Here is a 20,770-nt window from a genome sequence, read left to right as displayed (position 1 = left end):
GATTCAACGTATCAGAGAACCATACTGTAGAGGTTTCAAGCTCCTACCTGCAAAAATGTGGAATTTTTTGCCGGAAGAAATATCACAGATGCGTTTTTATTTATTTTTTATTTGTTTTTTTTCCAGGGGTGATCGTATCGACCCAGCGGTCCTAGAATATCGCAAGAGAGCTCATTCGAACGGAGACTAAATGTTCTAGTGCCCTTTTTAAGTGACCATAAAAATTGGACGGCAATTAGTCCCCTCCCACGCTCATTTTTTCCAAAAGTCACCGGATCAAAATTTTAAGATAGCTATTTTGTTCAGTAGAGTCAAAAAATCTAATAACTATGTCTTTGAGGACAACTTAATCCCCTCACAGTCCCCGGGGGAAGGGCTGCAAGTTATTAACTTTGACCAATGTTTACATACAGCATTGGTTATTGGGAAGTATACAGACATTTTCAGGGGAGATATTTCTGGGGGAAGGGGTTAAATGGGAGACTCTTTCCACGGAAGAAGTTTTCGTGGAGGAAGGGGCATTACTATGAAGAGGGCACTAGATTTCCCAGCATTATTTAAAAGTCGATCAGAAATTAAAAAAAAAAAAACAAGTTTTTCAAACTGAAAGTAAGGAGCAATATTAAAACTGAAAACAAACAACAAATATTACATATATTAGGGGGTTTGCCCCCTAGTCAATAAATCGCTCTTTACGCTGAATTTTTTTTATACTTTCATGAGAGCTATTTATTCAATTAAACAGCCTTTCTTAAAGAATTAGAACAAAATTCAAACTTTAGCGTTAAGAGCGAGGTATTTACTAGGGCTCGAAACCCCCTAATATACGTAATTATTTATGTTTGTTTTAAGTTTTAATGTTGCTCCTTACTTTAATCTAAACAAAAATTTTTTTTTATTTAATAATACTATATGCTATTTGATAATACTATATATTTCATATGAAATTATCAAAGTTTACTGTTACCTCTGTGTAAAACAGGAATAAATGACGATTATCTCATTGAATATTTTTTCATTAAATTTCATAAAATGGAATACCGAGTTCAAAATAAAGCATCTCAATTTCATTAGCTTTATGAATTACTAGCTGTTGGGGTGGCGCTTCGTGCCACCCCAACATCTAGCTGGTGGGGGCGCTTCGCGCCCCCCAAGCCCCCCCGCGCGCGTAAGTCGTTACGCGCCATTGTAGTTGTGTCCCTGTGTCCCACCTCTGAATATAGATAGATATATATATATATATTTTTAACTACGTACAACTTGCGAATATACAACATTCTTAGCTGTCCCATTGTCTGTGCATATAAATAGATTGTCAGGTTTACCGACTCTTGAACATGCAACATATAATTGTCCATGGGAAAACAATCTGTATTCAGATCTATACCTCATTATTCTAATGATTGCCTTTGAGCTTTGTTGATAGTAATTGTTAATCGAACATTCCCTGTGTCCCCGTCGTCATTTATATATCCCCCTGTGCCCCCCGGCGTCCCCGTTGTTGTTGTTTCCCTGTGTCCCGGTGCCCAGTCTGTAATTTCTCTTTGAGTGTCGCGGTCGTCATTTATATTCCTTGTGTCCCGGTGTCCCGGTCGTCATTTTTGTCCCGGTCGTCATTTGTGTTCCGGTGTCCTGGTCTGTAATTTCTCTTTGAGTGTCCTGGTCGTCATTTATATTCCCTGTGTCCCGGTGCTTTGTTGATGGTGATTGCTAATCGAACATCCCTTGTGTCCCGGTCGCTTTCTCTTTGAGTGTCCCGGTCGTCATTTATATTCCCTATGTCCCGGAGTCCCGGTCGTCATTTGTGTCCCGATGTCCCGGTCTGTAATTTCGTCAGTCGACAAACGTGATGTCAGTCGACACACAAACATGACGTCACTCGACAGACACACAGACAACTTATTTTTATATAAATTGATAACAAGATTGAAGCCTTTCAATTGCAGCTTGTCACTTATAGACTTATAGATATCTCCGTCTAGACTTCTTCTTCCTGATTTATCATCATTATCTAGCAGTTGATGAAGTTGACAATTTTTTTCATTCCAAGAATGATTATTCTTACAATCAAGAAAACTGAATGAGAATTAGAAGATATAAGATAATATTAATGTATGTCAGTACGTTTTTAAACTGAATGCTTCACTATTTAAGTAGTAGTTGGATTTTGTGCACATCTTTTGATAAGTAATTTATAAAATTTTCCCAAGTTTAAGCTCTTCAAATTTAAAAAAAAATATAACTTGAATTACAAATACTTCAATTATTATCACTAAGCACAACAGTCAGGTGGCCAAAATTTTACCAAGGGAGGGGTTCATTTTACATGACTTATTCCGATGTAACAGATAGCACATTATTTTTAGGATACCTTTTTTTCATACTAAGTTAAGAACGGATTACCTTAACGCAAAAAAATAAAAATACCTATGACATGAAAATAAAATACTTTTACCCTTGGACCCATCTTAGGCCACACTGGTGCCATTAGAAGGAAAATTAGTATTTCAAGAGGAATTTGAAAATTACATATTTTTCGGGTATTATCATTCCATTTTTCAAATTTTCATTTAATTAATTGAAAAGAAAAACGAATAATTTGCCCAACTGTAGATTTGAAAAAATAAATTTAGCCTCCTTAGGAACGTTCTGTGAATTGACACCAGTGTTAGGTTGCAGAAAAATCGGGGTTTTAGGCATGAAAATATGTAAAAATTAACAATATTTAGATAGTTTTTGAAAATGTAGCCTCAAGCTACACACTTACTTTGGAGATAATCATAAAATAGCATCATTTCTCGTTTATTTAAATATTCTTTAACATGAACAACATCTGTATAACAAGTAACATTCACAGACAAAACGGACGTTTCAACAATTTTGCACCTTCTCGATTCGACTGAAGGTAGCTTCAGGAATAAACTGAATTTGTCTTTTTTATTTTTGTTTTCACGCTATGGAAACTAAAATGAAAACTTCCTTCTGGTTAAGTATGTAGATAATTCACCCTTAGTCAAAAACGAAGCAAAACCGAGGTTAAAAACCATCAACAGTGCAAAAAAAGTAAATAACTTCACTTAAGCTGGAATAGTAAGCCACTTTTGACTTTTTTTTCACATTAAAAGCACACAAAGTTTTAGCAAACACTTCATCCAGAACAGAGAAAGTCTACTAAATTTCTCTGCCAAAAATAGGAGGCAGAAAAACTGTACATCATTTGGGTTTTAACCCTATTATTTTCTCTTTGCCAACGTGCAGTTGCATCCCTTTTATAGCTTCCTGTGCATAAATAGTCTAAAGTCTGCTTTTAGCAATTTTCTTTTATACTCCATTAAATCAGAGTATCTTCCTCATCCAGGGAAGTTCGAAAGCCACCCAAGAGATTTCGACTACCAATTTTTCTAACATTTTCCCCACTTCCATCATCCTCTACTTCAACCGGTATTAACCTAACACGAGGACCTCCACTAATCTCTTCCAGATTACCAAGCAATGGTTGCAAACTTTCAGATTGGAATGAACGAGATGTTTCAAAGCTTGGCTGAAATTTCGTAGTATGCTCAAACAGGAGCTCCTCAAAGGCATGCTTTAATCCTTGTTGAGAAGTGGATGGCTTCAAATTGTCTTCAACATAAGTAATAACACGTGGGCTTGTCTTGTCTTGTAGCCTGGCATGTCTGCTAGACTGACTTTCCAGACAAGAATTTAATGATCTGAGTTTCAAATCTACCATTTTTTGGTCATGCTTTACCTCCTGCAGGGAAGTAATACCGTTACTGGGAATTAATAAAGACGTCAAGCCGTCTTCAAGTGTTTCATAAATTGGACCTTCTGTTTCATTAGCTCTGTGGATTGAAAAATCCATTTCTTGAGCTGCAACAGAATCTTCTTCTGGAGAGCTCAGTTGCTCTTCAATAATTACGTCGTCTACATTTATGAGTAAAGGAGTCACTTTGATAACATCTGATACACCATATGCTGGGGATTTGCTCCTTATGCCTTGTGAGCGTTCAGACATGTACTCAATAAAAGGCTCCAAAAATTGGCGTGAGTCTCTCCTGGCAGAAGCATCGGCCCAGTTGAGAACTTCCGAAGAATTATTACGCTGTCCAGACTCAAGGCGAGAGGTACAGCCCGGAACTTGAAGCCATTGGAATTGACCAACTTCGTCGGGCAGATGCGATTTTGACCCCGGTGTCATAAGGGGCGTATCCCGCGACGGATCTAGTTCAATATGTGATACCTAGAAAAAGATTATTAACAAAAAAGGTGACAATCAATGGCTTATAATATCTTGAAAATATTTGAGCTTTTCTACTAGATAAAAATTTCAACTATGAAATATTCAAACGAATTAAATTTCTTGACCAGGTTATTCAAAGACTTACTAGACGTTCTTTCTACCAGATTTTCTATTAGGTGGATCTTAAAGTAGTTTGAAACAAAAACCAAAGAGAGAAAGCAAATTAGGGAGAGAAATAATACACTGAAGAAACAAAAACATAAATAACAAGAAAAAACTGTATAAATAACAAAACAAAAAACTTAATATTTTCAATAAGAGGCAAAAAGAACTAAATTTTATATCTCCATTAATTTGGTCATTGATTAGAATTCAGTAAATGAAAACTTTGAAGGAAGAAAAGATTTTACTTTTTCGATTGTTTCTTGCGAATCTGAGCAGAACTTTTACTTATTTTTTTTTGCTATCGAGAAACATGTAACTCTCAAAGTGCCCTTTGGTTTAAACACAAAATTACCATGATAAAACCCTTCTCTATTAACTGTTGATTAAAATAATTTTACAATTTCACTTCTCTATTAACTCTATTAAACCCTTTCTCTATTAAACCCTTCTCTATTAACTGTTGATTAAAATGCGATAGAATATATTCAAATTGATAAAACTAGAAAAAAGTTACAAGTAAGAACAGAGAGACATTTAGTCAAACTCCACTTTGTCTTCTGACTCATATAAAGCTCAATGAGGCTCTGATAAATGCTTTTCCTATGCCATTTATCACCTTAAGGCATAGACAAAAAGTTTGTCAGGCATAAAAAAGAAAAAAAAACCTGCCTATTCTCTTTTGTATAGACCGGAGAAAAAATATTTTGTCTTCTACACTCAGAAAAAAAATTTAAAGTCCTCTTGCAAGTTTCAACTCGATCCCCTAGTTGTGAAGCAAAAGAGGCTGCACAGACTAAACTGCACACACAATTCATCACCTTTCCCTGACATATACTGACTGCATGCAAACTCTTTAGATTATGTGCAATACTTACTAGGCCTTAGGCACAAAAAACAACAACAACAAAAGATAAAGTATACTTCTTCTGATTGTCGGAAGCCAAGTGACTGTGCAAATTGTAAAAGACCTCAGGAGAATAAGCCTTGCCTTTAGGCTTCAGCTCTCAGTTGCATTGTGTTCTAAACGACATGTTTCAAGAAATTTTACCTCCGAGGATGGGTATTTCAATAAAACCGTATAACCCACTCATTACAAATACATTTTATTAGTAATTCTATAGAGTTCCAATGTACAATGTAGCTTCTATATTTAATAATGAATTTTAATAGCCCATTAAAATTTTGAACTTACAAGAAATTGTAAATTTTTGAAATTAAAATTTTCAATTTGACAAGCTGAATACACAAATTGCTAATTATCTTTTTCAACGAAATAGTGAGCTGATTTTTTTACATTCTAAAAGAGAAAATGTTTCAGATTTTTCTTTATGTTATGGATCTTTTCGATGTATTGAAAAACACCAACCTCTTTATTTCGGTAACTTCAACTTTTTAAGCCTTAAAGAGTTCAAGATCTAAAGACAGTTTCTCCCGGGTCTAAGGAACAGGACTGAAGTATATAGAAGTTACACTTTAACAAAAGTAAGAAGGACAAAGGGTTAAAAAAAAAATGTCCCATGACAAACCCAGATAAACTAGATTTCCCTCAAAATAAATGTCCAGAGGGTTCATTCGTGGAAATCATGGATATCTCAGACAAATATCATTCAAAAATATCCAACTTATGCGAAATGAATTTGCGGATTAATTGGGATGAGTTCCCCATTTACCTTACTCTCACTATTAATCGTAAAATATTTGAAATTAGGCTTAGAGTTTAAGGTGAAATAAGAAAGTTGGTGACAATTTTTCGTTAAAAAAGCCAGCTTTTTAAATTTTATATGCAAAATTTATTTCTAGTAATTTGAATTAATAATTATTGACATTTAATCAATAATAATTATGAGAAGAAGAAGAACTAATAGAAATTATTGGGCAAGACAGCAGAGAATTGGAATATAGTTGGTTAACTGTGACCCATTCAGAGGAGACCAAAAAGCAACACATTACCCGAAATAAGGTTTTTTGTTTTTAGGTTACCTCAATAGGATTCAGAGGCGATGGCTTTCTGCCTCTCATTGACCTTCCTCTACTTTGTGACCTTCTTTGCAACCTACTTGGTACTCCTGTGTCTCCTATTGAGGATGTTTCACTGTCAATGGTCGTTTGGCTTACAGCTAAAAGAAGAAACAAAATCTTTTAAGCTACTACTCAGTATTTTCTAGGTTCTAGTCAGTGCTTCCAGGTTCAAATTTAAACATCTGGGGGAAGGCACTTCAAAGTTTTGGACAGCTGAAATGAAAGTACGGTAAATGAAAATGCAGATGAACAAATAGAAATATTCTAAGTCAGAGGTGTTAAAAACGTTTTTTGATTAGAGGGAACAATGTAAACCAAATATTTCACGTTGTTTTTATCAAGATTCTCCAAATACCTCACCGTATATAACATATTATCAAAGAAATATCTGCACACATGGCGTAAAATGAGGTTCCTCCTGGAAAACTCATAAAACTGTAGCAATGGATTTTTTCATGCTCCCATAAGAATCGACCCTAAATCTTAAAAAATCAGAATTTTTATTGCTTAAAAAAAATTGGGGGATTTCAGCAAACGAGATGTAATTTCAGGGCTAAATTGGGAGATGTAAAAAAAACGATTACCCCATTCATATTTCCACAAGTGCCACAAGACATCTAGAGTTTCTTTCAGCTTTGTCCTAGCAGGTGTGAAAACAAATGGAGGTGCAACTATGTTGGATGGTTACGATCCATAGATAATTGATACTGAACAGTTTTGATACGAAATGACTACACAGCATCGTTCAATTTGTACTGTTAGACCAGAAAGAAACACTTTTTTTATGGGATAATTCATTATTCTTACTGATTTCCAGAGTTTCTTTGAAGGTCAAAAATAAAGAATTAGCTGTTCCATTGGAACATTTCATAAGGCCAAGAATAATAAAGTTCTACAATATATACAATCTGCCAAAGACCTTTTACTAAAAGATCTACCGATAGCTTCTACAGAAGCTAATCCTGGGTATAAAGTTAATTTCGTAAACAGGAGTAAAAACAAAAGAAAAGAGAGGATAAATTATATGGATGGGGTCTGAGAGATAACCCTATAAGGATCTTTAACACCATTAAATACTTATCCAGGTGCATATTTCGTTCGTTTTACGAGGAAAGTGTTTATTTTAAAAAACAAGCCTTTGCTTTGATTAAAGGCATAAGTATTAACCTCAATCTTTTAACGGATATGTATTTCCTTAAAAAAGTTTGTGCGATCCAGAAATCAACTAAAAAGGAAAGGTTCGGGTAGTATGACAAATTTTATTGGTTTGTTTGATATTTTCATGAAATGTGTATGTAGGTTGCCAAACTCTTGGTAGCATATAATATACTGCCGTCCCTGTAGAGATTTTCTGATTTTTTATCCACTGTTTTTCAGTATTAGGCTGAATTCTTGACTTAGTCAAGTATGTAATACTCCCCGACCTGTGGATGGTAGTATGCCACACACTGAGTTCAGTTTGACACATCAATTTTTGCACTTTATTTTATTTTCATCCAAAACTTTCCTTAAACCAAAGCATAAAACTTGGAATATTCTGAGTTGTAGGCACAGTGGTAGAACCGGACGACTGGTTCTACCACTGATGGTTGGGGCACTTAGAATTAGCTCAACATTTTTTCTTTGGATGAATGATTCAGACTCGCCACAGCTTACAAATCTGACAGAACTGTTCTTTAGAAACTAAACTTCAACCTCTCCTTCATTATCACTGGCACTGTCGCTGGAGCAGGTGAACTACTCTGGCAATAAAATACTTGGTTGATTTTCCCGTTAAGGATGATACTTTTGCTAAAATATAAGGATTCTCTTTGATTTCAATTGAAGTTTCTGTGATATCCCCTGAAAGTTCCAAATCATCATCTAACTGTAGCTCAGTCTCTCCGTCAGATGTGGAAGATCCTCATTAAAATCACTTTTAATGTAGTAGTTGTAGCTTGAAATCTTTTTTATAGGGCTCGTTTCTTGTATCTTATACATTTTTAGCCTTTATTTACTTTATTACGTGATCTCTCTTTATCTCGAGCTCCACTTCAAGTTGAGCTTCACTGGTGTTTTAGTCAATACATGGCTTACTGTCTTTTTGTGAGCCCTGGTATTTTTACCAACCAGTTGAGAACATGCCTTTTGAAAGGGGTGAAGCTGCTCTGGCAAAGCGATGTGTGAACATGTAGAATTGGCTACTGGAAAGTTATCAAGATCATTCTTAGTTGCGCTGCTGTTAGCTATATCTGGATTCAGATCATCAGTAGGATAAAATGAGAAAAACATTTGAGTCTTAAAAGAGATGTGACTCTCATGATTTTCTAAAATGAACAGACAATTGTTTTCCTTGCTGCATTTACCACACTTGACAAAATATGGCACGAAAGACGAACTGAAGATTTCGGCAGTCATCCAGCCACTCAGGTAGGCAGCTAAAGCAGATGATAGTGGTGCATTTGCCAACATGTGGTCCTTGAAGTTAACTCTTGGGAGAACAAACAATGGTGGAAAAGCTGTTCCCAAAGCACTCACACAGACTTGATGTCTGTAACTTGATCTAGTTATTTCAAACCCTTCTCTGCAATTAAATTTGGCGGAACATGGACAATTATTAAACCTGTCTCGTCAACATTATATATATTTTCTAGGCAATGCTAATGGTTTTTTAAGAATCTATCAAGTTTATCATAGAAAATGTTCATATTCTCTCTGTTGAAGCTAGTGGCTCGTGTCAAACTACAAGCTTCTGGTTTTCTCAAGCTGGGTTCAGGGTGTGTCTTCATTAGCCTGTAATTCCAGTCTTTACCAAAATTTTTGTGTTCGAGCCAAGATGAAGGGATTTACTTTTTGTTTTTGATCGTAAAATCAAAGACAATTTTCTTAGTCTGATTGTAGTAAGGCCGTGGTGCATCTTAGATGCATGACTCTAATATTCCGAAAGGAACTTTTCTTCACTAGGCTCAAAGATACACTTATTATGAATCTTTATGCTCATTTTGTCAATTGCAGGCTCAGCAAAAACTTCTGCGTTCCTGGACATATTGGTGCAGAGTCTTAAATTGTATGTCATGAGCCGTAGCAGCTTTTCAAGGCGATTCACCAAGTTCCAGTACTAATGCAATGGCATTTTTTAGGGTGTGAGACTGTTCATAAATCAGATTTACTGCTTATTTTATGGTACTATTCAGAGTAAGTACATTAAATAATAATTAAAAAAAACATTCAGATATAGAAAAATCATTAGCGCTCTAGGCCAGCCGTCGGGTACTATGATACGTGCTGTACAAGCAAATAAAAATTGTGTCATACAAGCAAACACAAACTGTCATAGCACCAGATTCTTCCATTGTGGATGTGCATCTACTCCTAGATGTTGTTCTAATCTAGTGGTTTCTCAATAGCTTATTATGGATGAAGACCAGACCTATTTCTCAGGAAAAAGTCGCTAGCCTATGAAATACCACCTTGTCCAGACTGAAGTTCATAGATGGCAAAAAAACTTCCTTTGAGGATGCAATAACGTATTTATTATCATAAGCTTTGATTGAGCAATTTTTCCTTCTTGAAAACTTGTTTTCTCTTTTGTATTATAGATGCCTCTCAGCTCTTGCCACAATACATAAATACGACCTATAGATCAGTAGCTGTAAGAGTGTGTCATACTACCCGACTCTCCCCTAGCTATTTTACGCCGTCGCCACTACTGTATTAAAGTTAATTATAGAATATTTCAAATAGCTTGGCACATTTTCTAGCTAGGCACTTGCATGAAATCTTTCATACGTCTCTGTCACCCTAAGGTGAGGGATACAATATCTGTATTATACCATCATCGGGTGCTTTATGTGGCCATTTCATTAAATACGACCTATTTATTCCTAAGGATCGGTTTCCTTAAGCCCCGTCTTAGTTCCCATGTGGGTGGCCAAAAAGAACTACCGTTGAAATTTGTCTTCATTCTTCATAAAACATTCCTACCCATGTCAACCTTTCTTTCATTATAGCCCTAGAAAGTGGGGTAAAACTGTATTTTTCGTATAGCTTGTTGTTTGACATACAGTTAGTCAAACGGACACCTAAAATTATCTGTAAACAATTCCTCCAGAAAATAATTCCTCCTCCACCCTCCGAAGCGCCCACGCTTCAGAGGTATGATTGAACACTGTCATTACTATTTTTCTTTATATTCTAGTCTGGGTTCGCAGACTTATCTTATACGAATAAGATCAATTGTCTTAGTTACGCAGCGTAGGGTACTATTCCATGCTTTTTAATTATCTTAGTATTAAAGTAATACCCTGTTACAGGTTCGAAATAACAGTTTATTCAAAGAGGCGGTAAAGCTTCTGATCCTTTCATATCTACTTAGTAAGAACCAATAAAAATAAGATAGTATGGCCTCTTCAAATTGTCCTATGCACGAAATACGAAAGCCGAAATTTGCTTTCCACAATTTGTGCATATTTTTTACTTCCTGATTTATGCTTCCGTAATTTTCCACAGTTTGTGCATCCTAAGGTATACCATCCCTTTAACCCTGGTTACGCCATTTAAGACGGGGTTACGTTGTTGATGTCTGATACCAAGATGCTTCTATTGACTTCAAAAGTTTCCCTGAAATCCCAACTATAATTTTCCAGCGACGTTTAAAAAATAATAATAATAATCATAAAAAATACAGGCATTCTTCAAGATTGGACAATTGTGAATTCTAATTTATTTCATAAGAGGATTTTCCGCTAATGAACTAACTTGGCAATTTAAAAAAATCCGTTTTCAGAATAATGAACTTTTAAGTAGAGCAATCTTCAGGGAGGTAACTTTTCATACTGGTTAAGAAAATTTTTAATTAGTCGTTGGTGAGAGTTGGTTAAGGGTAGTATGATCAAAATTGGTGTATATATTTTTGTTTTCGAAATATATTTCCCAAGTGACATTACGCAAGAGGATGCGGTAAATGACATGTGCGCCACTTGCCAGGGTAAGGAATTTAATGCGCCGAGACTCATATTAGCAAGTGTGTATTCCTTCGAGGAGACATGATGTGAGGTGATGACTTGAGAAGATTTCATTAGATTTAAGGTGCTTCTGCTTATAGTCTTACGACGATCTACATTTATTAATGATAACTTTCCACGAATTTGGATCTTTCTATTTGGGTGACTGTTGAGTTATACTTTACTTGTCCTAGGTGATTGGATAGATGAGTAGGGTCTAAGACCTTGTTCAAGTTCTTGTTTATCTCAATTACTAAACTTTTATTCTTTTTTTCTAACCAAATGATTACCTTTAATATATTATATGAAAAGCTTTACAATTTCAGTGCTGTTGACTTAGGGAAAGGACCGGATCTAAATGATCTAGGAGCTACTCATGTTCCTTTGGGCATGACTTTTGAAATCGCTGTTCTACGGTTTCCAAATAGCTTAGAAAGGACAGACTCAGCAAAACAAACACAAAAAAGAAAGAAAGAGAGACAAGGAAAGAAGCATAAGAGTACAGTCATAAACAGAAGGACAAATAATTGTTTTATCAAAGAGTATGAGAAAGTGATGAGAAGATATTCAAGCGCCTTGACATATATATAACTTAAAATAAAAATTAGCAGTGCTTCTGACTGTCCAGAGCTATTCATCATAACGAGACACTATTAAAACCAGATTGAATCTAATTGTTTTTTGAAACTAAGCATATTATTTTTCTTTTAATTTTTTGGGCTATAAAATAGTTCCCACTGGGCTAGCGTACAGAACATAGGCTATAAGAGAAATTCACAAATAAACTTATTCAGCTCTTTTATCAAAAGAGATTCTTTTATCTCCTTCCTGGTGTAAAGCAATAGTGAATTAAAGACAATTAATATTCTTATTTAGGTCTTAATTAATAACTTTATAATTTTGCTGATTAGCTCTAAATTCCGCTGGTTGTGATGAATCTCAGTTTACTCTCATCAGTTTCGCATACTCTCTCCGCTTAATCGCAAACAGCTAGCGGCATGCACCGCGACGAACAAATGGAAGAAGGGTTGGTTTTAGTAATATACCTGGGTTGTAACCTATCCAAGAGCGTCTGTGTAAGCGAGGTTCGGACGAAGCACTTCTTCTAGTTTGACCTACAATAAAGATTGTGACAGAAATAGGAACATGCAGGTGCCAGGCCTTTTTATTATTTATAGTTGGTTGGAAGAATAATATAATGTAAGAATTGATGGAAATAATGCTACACAAAAATGTCACAGCAAGATTAGAATGCTCCCAACGATTAGCAGCATCAGTCTAAGGATTTAATTGTGCTAAATTCCAAGAGTATAGTAAAGTAACACTGAAATATCACTATTAAGTAATGAGCAAATAAGTGCGGTTTAAATCTTTTTTCCGAAATTTTGAATGATCTATATTAATAAGGAATATTGCATAAATGTCAAGGATTTTAAACCTTTGCTGTTGTCAGTTAAAGAACGTAATTGTCAGCTAAAATCTGCTCAATCCATTCCGTTACGATTTTTTCGTCATGGTCGGGCTTTTCTTGTGGTCATTGGAAACAGAACAATGAAGCACTCAGGGACCTAGTAGGGATACTTAATTTGATTAAAATTAGAGTCAAGATACATCTCTATACTTTTGGAATGCTTGGACAAGTTTCCATTGGGCTTATGTGCAGTGGCTTCGTTTCGCCAAAATTTGGGGGGGGGGGGAGTTTATCGTTTTTCATTTTTGTTTTCAATGAAAGAACCAAACAAAGGCATTTTGATTGAAAATCCCCCCCCCCAAAAAAAAAGAAGATATTTTCAAAATTTAGTGTGGAGGCAAAGAACTAGGGGCACAAGCCCTGACCCCCCTAGCACCAATGCTTATGTCCCGACAGTACCCCTAGTACGGTATTGTCAGAGAATTTGAAGTTATTTAATATCAAAAATAGACTGGACAACAGAAAGTAAGTTAAAAAAGTCAATCAAGAATCATAGGCAAACAAACATGCAAGCATAAAAGTGACAAATAAAACACAAAATGACATTCATATAAATAGAATGACATTCAGACATGGCTGTGCTAAAACAAAAATTGGCAAAATTCAGTGGCGTTACTAAAACCGTCTAAGTGACATTTTTTTGTTCTAGTGCTACTGAGTTGCTGACAAGTTCTTAATTAAAAGGTCAAGCAGATCGACAAACCCAATTACTAATAATACGGACCGCCGCGCACGTTTTTAGAAGAAATGTTTCTAAATTATCCCGCTGAAACTACTCTATCCCCCAGAGCTTGGAGTGCGAAATGGCTTTAAAGTTTTAGGTGAATGCTGTTGAATGAAAGAAATTTCTAGTTTGCTCATTGGTGTAGTCAGATCTCTTCCTGAAAAATATAGCTTCAAATAGAACCTGAAACTTCAGTTTCGGAAGAGAGCAACTGTTAAACCTAAAAATGACAAAATTCAAGGAGAACAAGTCGAGCATTCAATCAATTTCGAAGTAGAAAAGTCACACCAACTCCCTGAGCTGTCTTTCAGATATCTTGTTCAAGTCCCAGACTAACCACTAAAAAATATTATTGTATTGCAAAACTAAAAAAGGTAACTTGTACAACTGTCACATGACACTGCTGAAATGATTGAAAAAAAAGAACAAATATGAATTCATCTGATATAATTTAAAGCAAGAGAAATAGAAGATTATATTAACTTAAGCTAAAGCATTCCATTTATGTCCTCTCACATACAGATTCAAACGAAGATCTTACAAGCAGGGCAGAAACTCAATCACGAGGAGTATCTATCCCAACAGAAGAATGGTATTACACGATGAAGTGCAATAATTTTATTCTTGCTAGGACAATGAGGCAGATCAGCCTAAAAATTTTCATAGAGAAAACACTGGAGGTGGTTAGTGAAGTGCAACAAAATGTGAAAACAGCTGTCTGTATAGGTGATCCCTTCCTGCTTTAGTGGGCTAAATTATTACGCAGCTTGTCAAATCGTACACTATTTCACTTAGATATATCGTACTTAGAACGTAGGAGTAGAGCCCCTCCCATCCCTCGTCTATTAATTTTTTTCGAACAAGGAACTGAAAAAAAAGTAACACCACAACAACCAAGAAATCCTACATAAAAAGAAGAAGAAAAAAAAAGTTTAGATGTTGTAAATTTCCATCAAAATCCTTATACAGATTTTTGAATAGCTCTAATCTAAAACAGTATGATGCTAAATTATAATCGGTTCGATTGGAACCTATCTTTATCAATATTATCCGCAGAGGTGGAAATAATAAAACTGTCCTGTGAACACATTGTGTGGGAGAAATTTCAACTTTTCCGGGGAAGCATATCCACTTAATTCCTTGTCCTACTGAATAAAAGCCGGAACGATACTTGGCTAATATTTCTAGCAAAATTCCAGGAAATCAACTTTTTGAGGATTGATGAGTTTTGGGGGAGATTTTATTCACCGCTAGGTGATAAATCTTTTTAACTAAATTCCAGAGAATTGATCTTTTGTAGAGCCGACGCATTTTTTGGGACATTTTCAATTTGCGAATGTACTAAGGAAAAATTCTTAAAACTAAATTCCAGCAAAATTCTCACAAAAGAAATGTGGATGCTGAAGCTCAGATAAATGAAGAAAAAGTTATCATAATAATTAAAGGAATCCTCAAGAAACATATCAAATTCTAGGTCAAGTAAAATAACCTTATAGCAAGGATTTTGTTTTTAAGTCTTTCTCAAATGCCTGAATATTTTACCTTCAGAGGATAAAAATAGTCAAGGTCAAGTAAATAACGTCAATAAAATAGGTTAAGTAAAATAAGCTTAAAACAAGGAATTCGTTTTTAAGTCTCCCAAATACCTGAATATTTTACCTTGAGAGGGTAAAAATGTTCAATATCAAGTAAACAACGTCAAGTAAAATATGTCAAGTAAAATAAGCTTAAAGCAAGGATTTTGTTTTTAAGTCTTTCCCAAATGCCTTGAAATAGGTCTTTTCCAAATGCCTTGTTTTTAGGTCTTTCCCAAATGCCTGAATATTTTACCCTCAGAGGATAAAAATTGTCAAGGTCATATAAATAACGTAAAGTAAAATTTCTAGGTCAAATAAGATAAGCTTAAAGCAAGGACTTTGTTTTTAAAGTTTTTCCCAAATGCCTAAATATTTTACCTTCAGAGGATAAAAATGGTCAAGGTCAAGTAAAATAGGTGAAGTAAAATTTCTAGGTCAAATAAGATAAGCTTAAAGCAAGGATTTTTTTTAAAGTCTTTCCCAAATGCCTAAATATTTTACCTTCAGAGGATAAAAATGGTCAAGGTCAAGTAAATAACGACAAGTAAAATTTCTAGGTCAAATAAGATAAGCTTAAAGCAAAGATTTGTTTTTAAAGTCTTTCCCAAATGCCTAAATATTTTACCTTCAGAGGATAAAAATGGTCAAGGTCAAGTAAATAACGTCAAGTAAAATAGGTCAAGTAAAATTTCTAGGTCAAATAAGATAAGCTTAAAGCAAGGATTTTGTTTTTAAAGTCTTTCCCAAATGCCCAAACGTTTTACATTAAGAGGATAAAAATGGTCTAGGTCAAGTAAAATAAGCTTAAAGCAAGGATTTTGTTTCTAAGTCTTTCCCAAATGCCTGAATATTTTACCTTCAGAGAATAAAAATGGTCAAGGTCAAGTAAATAACGTCAAGTAAAATAAGCTTAAAGCAAGGAATTTGTTTTTAAGTCTTTCCCAAATGCTTTGTTTTTCAAGTCTTTCCCAAATGCGTGAATATTTTACCTTCATAGAATAAAAATGTTCAATATCAAGTAAACAACGTCAAGTAAAATAGGTCAAGTAAAAGTCTTTCCCAAATCCGTGAATATTTTACCATCAGATAATAAAAATGGTCAAGGTCAAGTAAATAACGTCAAGTAAAATTATTCAAGTAAAATAAGCTTAAAGAAAGGATTTAGTTTTTAAGTCTTTCCCAAATGCCTTGTTTTTAGGTCTTTCCCAAATGCGTGAATATTTTATCTTCAGATAATAAAAATGGTCAAGGTCAAGTAAATAACATCAAGTAAAATTATTCAAGTAAAATAAGCTTAAAGAAAGGATTTAGTTTTTACGTCTTTCCCAAACGCCTTTTTTTTAGTTCTTTCCCGAATGCCTGAATATTTTATCTTCAGAGGATAAAAATGGTCAAGGTCATGTAAACGTCAAGTAAAATTCCTAGGTCAAGTAAGATAGGCTTAAAGCAATGATTTGTTTTTAAGTCTTTCATGTTTTTAAGTCTCCTGAATATTTCACCTTCAGCATGGAAGAATATATATTTTCAATTATATCATTTCCATAAAGCTAGTAAGTATGCATAGAGAGGAAAATTAAAAGTGGACAGGTGTATACAAACTTTGATTCACTCTTTTCTGATAGCAGCAATTGATACTAGTTCACACTAGGATTTCGGCAATTGATACTAGAAGCTATTTCATAAGTAGTAGTTTTTATCGATTGCCGACAGTCTTTAGTTTCAGAAAAGACGAAATCATGTCTCAAATTTTAGTAAAGAGAAAGAGCTAATGCTGGGATTGCCACAACAGGTCCCTGGGTGTCAACTATCATTGCAATAAACTCAAATTATTGTCACTTAGGGTCCATTGTATCAGGGCATAATTTTACTCTAATTAGGGCATTTGCATGCAAAAAAAAGGCAAACCTATTCCTTATTCAAGGATATTTCTGCAAAACATTTTCAAATGTTGTCTAAATAAAAAAAAAACACGGCTTTTAACAAACGAATAGCACACAACAAGATTGTAGAGTTGAATAACAAAAGGTATGCTTAGTACGTGTATAAACGTATTTCTAATGTTTAATTTTTTTTTCTTGTATCTTATATACTCCACTTCTTCCTTTGTGTTTTTATGATGGTTTTGAAAAAAACAAAACAAACAACATTGCTTTGAAGTAGAGCCTTGTTGAGGTGTTTTATCCTTTCAGTTAAATTAAAAACGCCAAAGAAGGTTGAGCATGTATTCAGTTTACTCCTTCGGATTAATATTCCTTTTACAATATCAGGCAGAACCTATCATCAATAAGGTATTTAGAGACATTTTTTCCGTTCGGTACCTTTTTTATGAATATGCTTCATGACAAAAATGCCCATCCTTTAAAATAGATACTACTCCTACTAGCTTGCTAGCTACCACTGCAACCTGGAAATGCCCATCCTTTAAAATAAATAGTAAAATGAAAAAAAAGACAAACCGTCAGATAAAAACAACATCATGCTATCAAAGAACATTCCAGAGATAGAATTTTGAAAGAATAGGACATTTGAAACCATTAAGCCATCCACCTCTTTTATTCTTGGGGCAATAATTTTGTAGGCAAAAAGTTATCTGATTTACTGCTAGATTTTAACATGTGTTAAAGTCAATAGAATTAGAAACTATGGCGGTGTTCTTGAAGGCAAGTCGTCTATGAAAGCATGAGGGCAAATCATATATTATGGCAGTCATCCTTAATTGATTTTTTTTTGCAATCTGTCGGATGAAAAATATTCTATGAACCAGGCACCTGTCATTTTCACAGAAAAGGCGTTTCTTGCTTGTAATTCTTTTTCCTTACATAACAAAAACGTACATTTTTGTACGAAAACATATCATCTTCAATGTTCAGTGCTTCAATGTATATAAAGAGACATGAAGAAAAGAGAGAAGAAAATACAAAAGAATTGAGTCTTGCACGGAAATTCGATGTAGCAGATTACAGGTTAATATAGATGCGCTGTTTCAACGTACATACGAGTAAAAAGTAAGGGATTAAAAACAAAATGAGAAAAAAAGAAAATAGGAAAGATTCGAACCTGGTGCATGAAAATTTGAGATAGCATGCTCTCCTGCATAGCTTGTTCTACGTGCTAGTTTTTCGGCCAGTGTCAATCGAGGCTCTGAAAGTTTGAAAGAAAGTGCAAAAAGTGAAAAGGAGGTAATAAAGGAAAGTGCAATGATAGTATGAGTATTCAAGAAAAAAGGTCATCTATAGTTTTTTTTCAATTCAATTCAATTGCAATGTAACATATATGGAGAGTTAAACAAAAATGATTTCGTCTGCGAATGTTTCAACTTAAACATAATAATTTGAAATTCCTATTAAAGGTCTCTTTCTTAGCATGAGGTGAAAAAAGAGAAAGAAAGAAAGAGGTATTTGTACGTAAAGCAAAAGTTACTGCCAAACTGTGAACACTATGACCTGCGATCTTTGAGGAATTGTAACCACGACTCTTGGTGATAAATAATAATAAAAAATACATTAAAAAGCCTACTTCAGGACATTTTTTTCACTATGAACCACTTTGATAAGCTGCCATTTTGATAATGAGCTTCATGGGAGTCTTTTTGAGATTATATGGAAGATTATCATATATTTATAGGCCTACAATTGAATTGAACTGAATTTGGTAGTTAAGTTGAAAAAAAGAAGAAAAAAAAAAGAAAAAAAAAACAAATAAAAATTCACTTTTTTATAAAGAGCAGTTGCGTCGATTCCCGAAAATTTAGAGAGGGTTAGCAAATGTATTTCTAAAAATACAGGGAGGCGCATTTTGTCATTTTTTCCCAACTTTTGTCAATGAAAAAAAAAAAAAAACAGAACAAAAGAGGCATTCTTCAATTAAAAAAAAAAAAAAAAAAACACCCTTAAAAATGAATTTTTTCAAGATCTAAGAATCTTGTATTTCTAAAAATACAGGGAGGCGCATTTTGTCGTTTTTTCCCAACTTTTGTCAAAGAAAAAAAAAAAAAAAAAAGGCATTCTTCAATAAAAAAACACCCTTAAAAATGAATTTTTTCAAGATCTAAGAAGGGTAAAAAATTCAGGGGTTTCATGCCCTCTCTGACCCCCTCTAATTAACACCATTGATTAAAAAAAGTATATTACTGATTCCGTAGTAATTTCCAAAGTACTTTTCTTTTGTCAGAGAAAGCTCTCGATTTAATTGAAGTCCTCAAATCGTCAACTGCATACAGTTTTCATAATACAAAGATAGAAAATAAGACATTAATCCAAGTAAAAAAAAAGTATAGCTGAAAATGATGCATATTAGTCTAAACTTTGACATGAGAAAAGGATTGCATTCCTTTAGCAAAGATGTAGTTTACCCGCACTGGCCGTCGCTAAGACTGGTGTTGCAGCTTGACTATCACTTCTAATGCTCCACTGTCTCTGAAGATTAATTGACCAGCCCGAAGTAAAACTTGTGTGGGAAGCTGATGGTCCTAGTGAGAAACAGGGACGTAAAACAGAAAGTCCTATATAGTTTATAACTTAGAGAGTTTTAAATAATTTCTGAGACCACACTGGCTAATCATGATTAAACATAAACAGCCAGTGAAAAAATTGAAAAATTACGCAAATATTTCGGTCAAGGCATCGGCTTGACTGTCCTCAGTGCAGAAAAAAAGCTGATGACAAATAATTAAGCCTCGATGAAAAATATATACAGTTGGTAGCAATTGTTTTTTGTTTTCACAAGTCGGTTAATTGATATTTGAATGTCATTGCAAATAGCTAATTTTTTTTTTGAAGGTTTTATCAGCTATTAATTATCTAACCTTTTGACTTCAAAGAAGAAAGAAGAAAAATACGGATGAAAGTACAAGTTGTTTGACAGGAAGAAAACGAAACAGATTCCCACAAACGTATATTATTTTATTTTCCTGAAATTTTAGTGGCATTTTTTTTTATTGTTTGAGGAAAAAGGAAACTATTCAATATGTTTAGTTTTCAGCAAAACGAAAGTGGCACTCATATATTTAGAGATCCTATTTATGGTGATTTCTCTTCCTTTCGAGCTTGAATTCATCACTCAGGGCAATTTCTCTTCACTTTGAGTCTGACTTCTTTATCTCTATTTTAAGCTTGACTCCAACAAAATTAATTTCTGCTTGCTTTAAGTTTTAATATTGGTCTCTACCTCTTCTTCAAAATATTAAAGTTTTACATAAACAAAAGAACAACAAAAAATTCACCAAAAAAGCCTGCGGTAATCTGCAGCAAGAGTACCCGCATACATTTACAGCGTGGGAGGATGTGGGTGATGACAACCTCCATATTTTTTCAGAGGAAGATGATGAAAAATGATTTAACATTGGTATATTTGTAACCTTTAAACGAGGGAAGGGGAGGGACAGCAAGTCTCGCTGATTCTCTCATTTGATCAGAAGTGCTGCTAAAATTCTAAGGAATATGCTTCACAGTACTAAAGATTACAGAAAATCCACCGATACTATCGGAGAACATGTACAATTTTTCTCTTTCTTTTTATCTTTGATATTTTTTTATGGAACCATATACGTAAGTGTTTAAAGAAAACCTGTGGAGTTTTTAGGGCTTTCTG

The 20,770-nt window shown here is 34.3% G+C and overlaps 1 protein-coding gene across 9 annotated transcripts in view; it reads right to left on the bottom strand.

Moving 5' to 3' along the window:
* Nucleotides 1-2,786: 2,786 nt before the first annotated feature.
* The window catches only part of LOC136035321 (protein unc-80 homolog), a 287,805-nt gene continuing 269,821 nt past the window's right edge, over nt 2,787-20,770 (bottom strand). For 4 of the 9 annotated variants that reach the window (XM_065717033.1, XM_065717039.1, XM_065717034.1 and 1 more), the window contains 5 exons: nt 19,533-19,649; nt 18,239-18,322; nt 12,456-12,524; nt 6,389-6,525; nt 2,787-4,243 (listed from right to left, as the gene is read on the bottom strand). In XM_065717033.1, the coding sequence (XP_065573105.1) occupies nt 3,332-4,243; nt 6,389-6,525; nt 12,456-12,524; nt 18,239-18,322; nt 19,533-19,649 (1,319 nt within the window). In that variant the 3' untranslated portion in view covers nt 2,787-3,331. The remainder of the gene's footprint in view (nt 4,244-6,388; nt 6,526-12,455; nt 12,525-18,238; nt 18,323-19,532; nt 19,650-20,770) is intronic. The other 5 variants (XM_065717036.1, XM_065717037.1, XM_065717038.1 and 2 more) reach the window with 5 other exon arrangements.

The sequence above is a fragment of the Artemia franciscana genome, chromosome 14 (genome assembly GCF_032884065.1).
Source record: "Artemia franciscana chromosome 14, ASM3288406v1, whole genome shotgun sequence".
In the NCBI taxonomy this organism is placed as follows: Eukaryota; Metazoa; Arthropoda; class Branchiopoda; order Anostraca; family Artemiidae; genus Artemia; species Artemia franciscana.
This window is presented reverse-complemented; position numbering and strand designations above follow the sequence as displayed.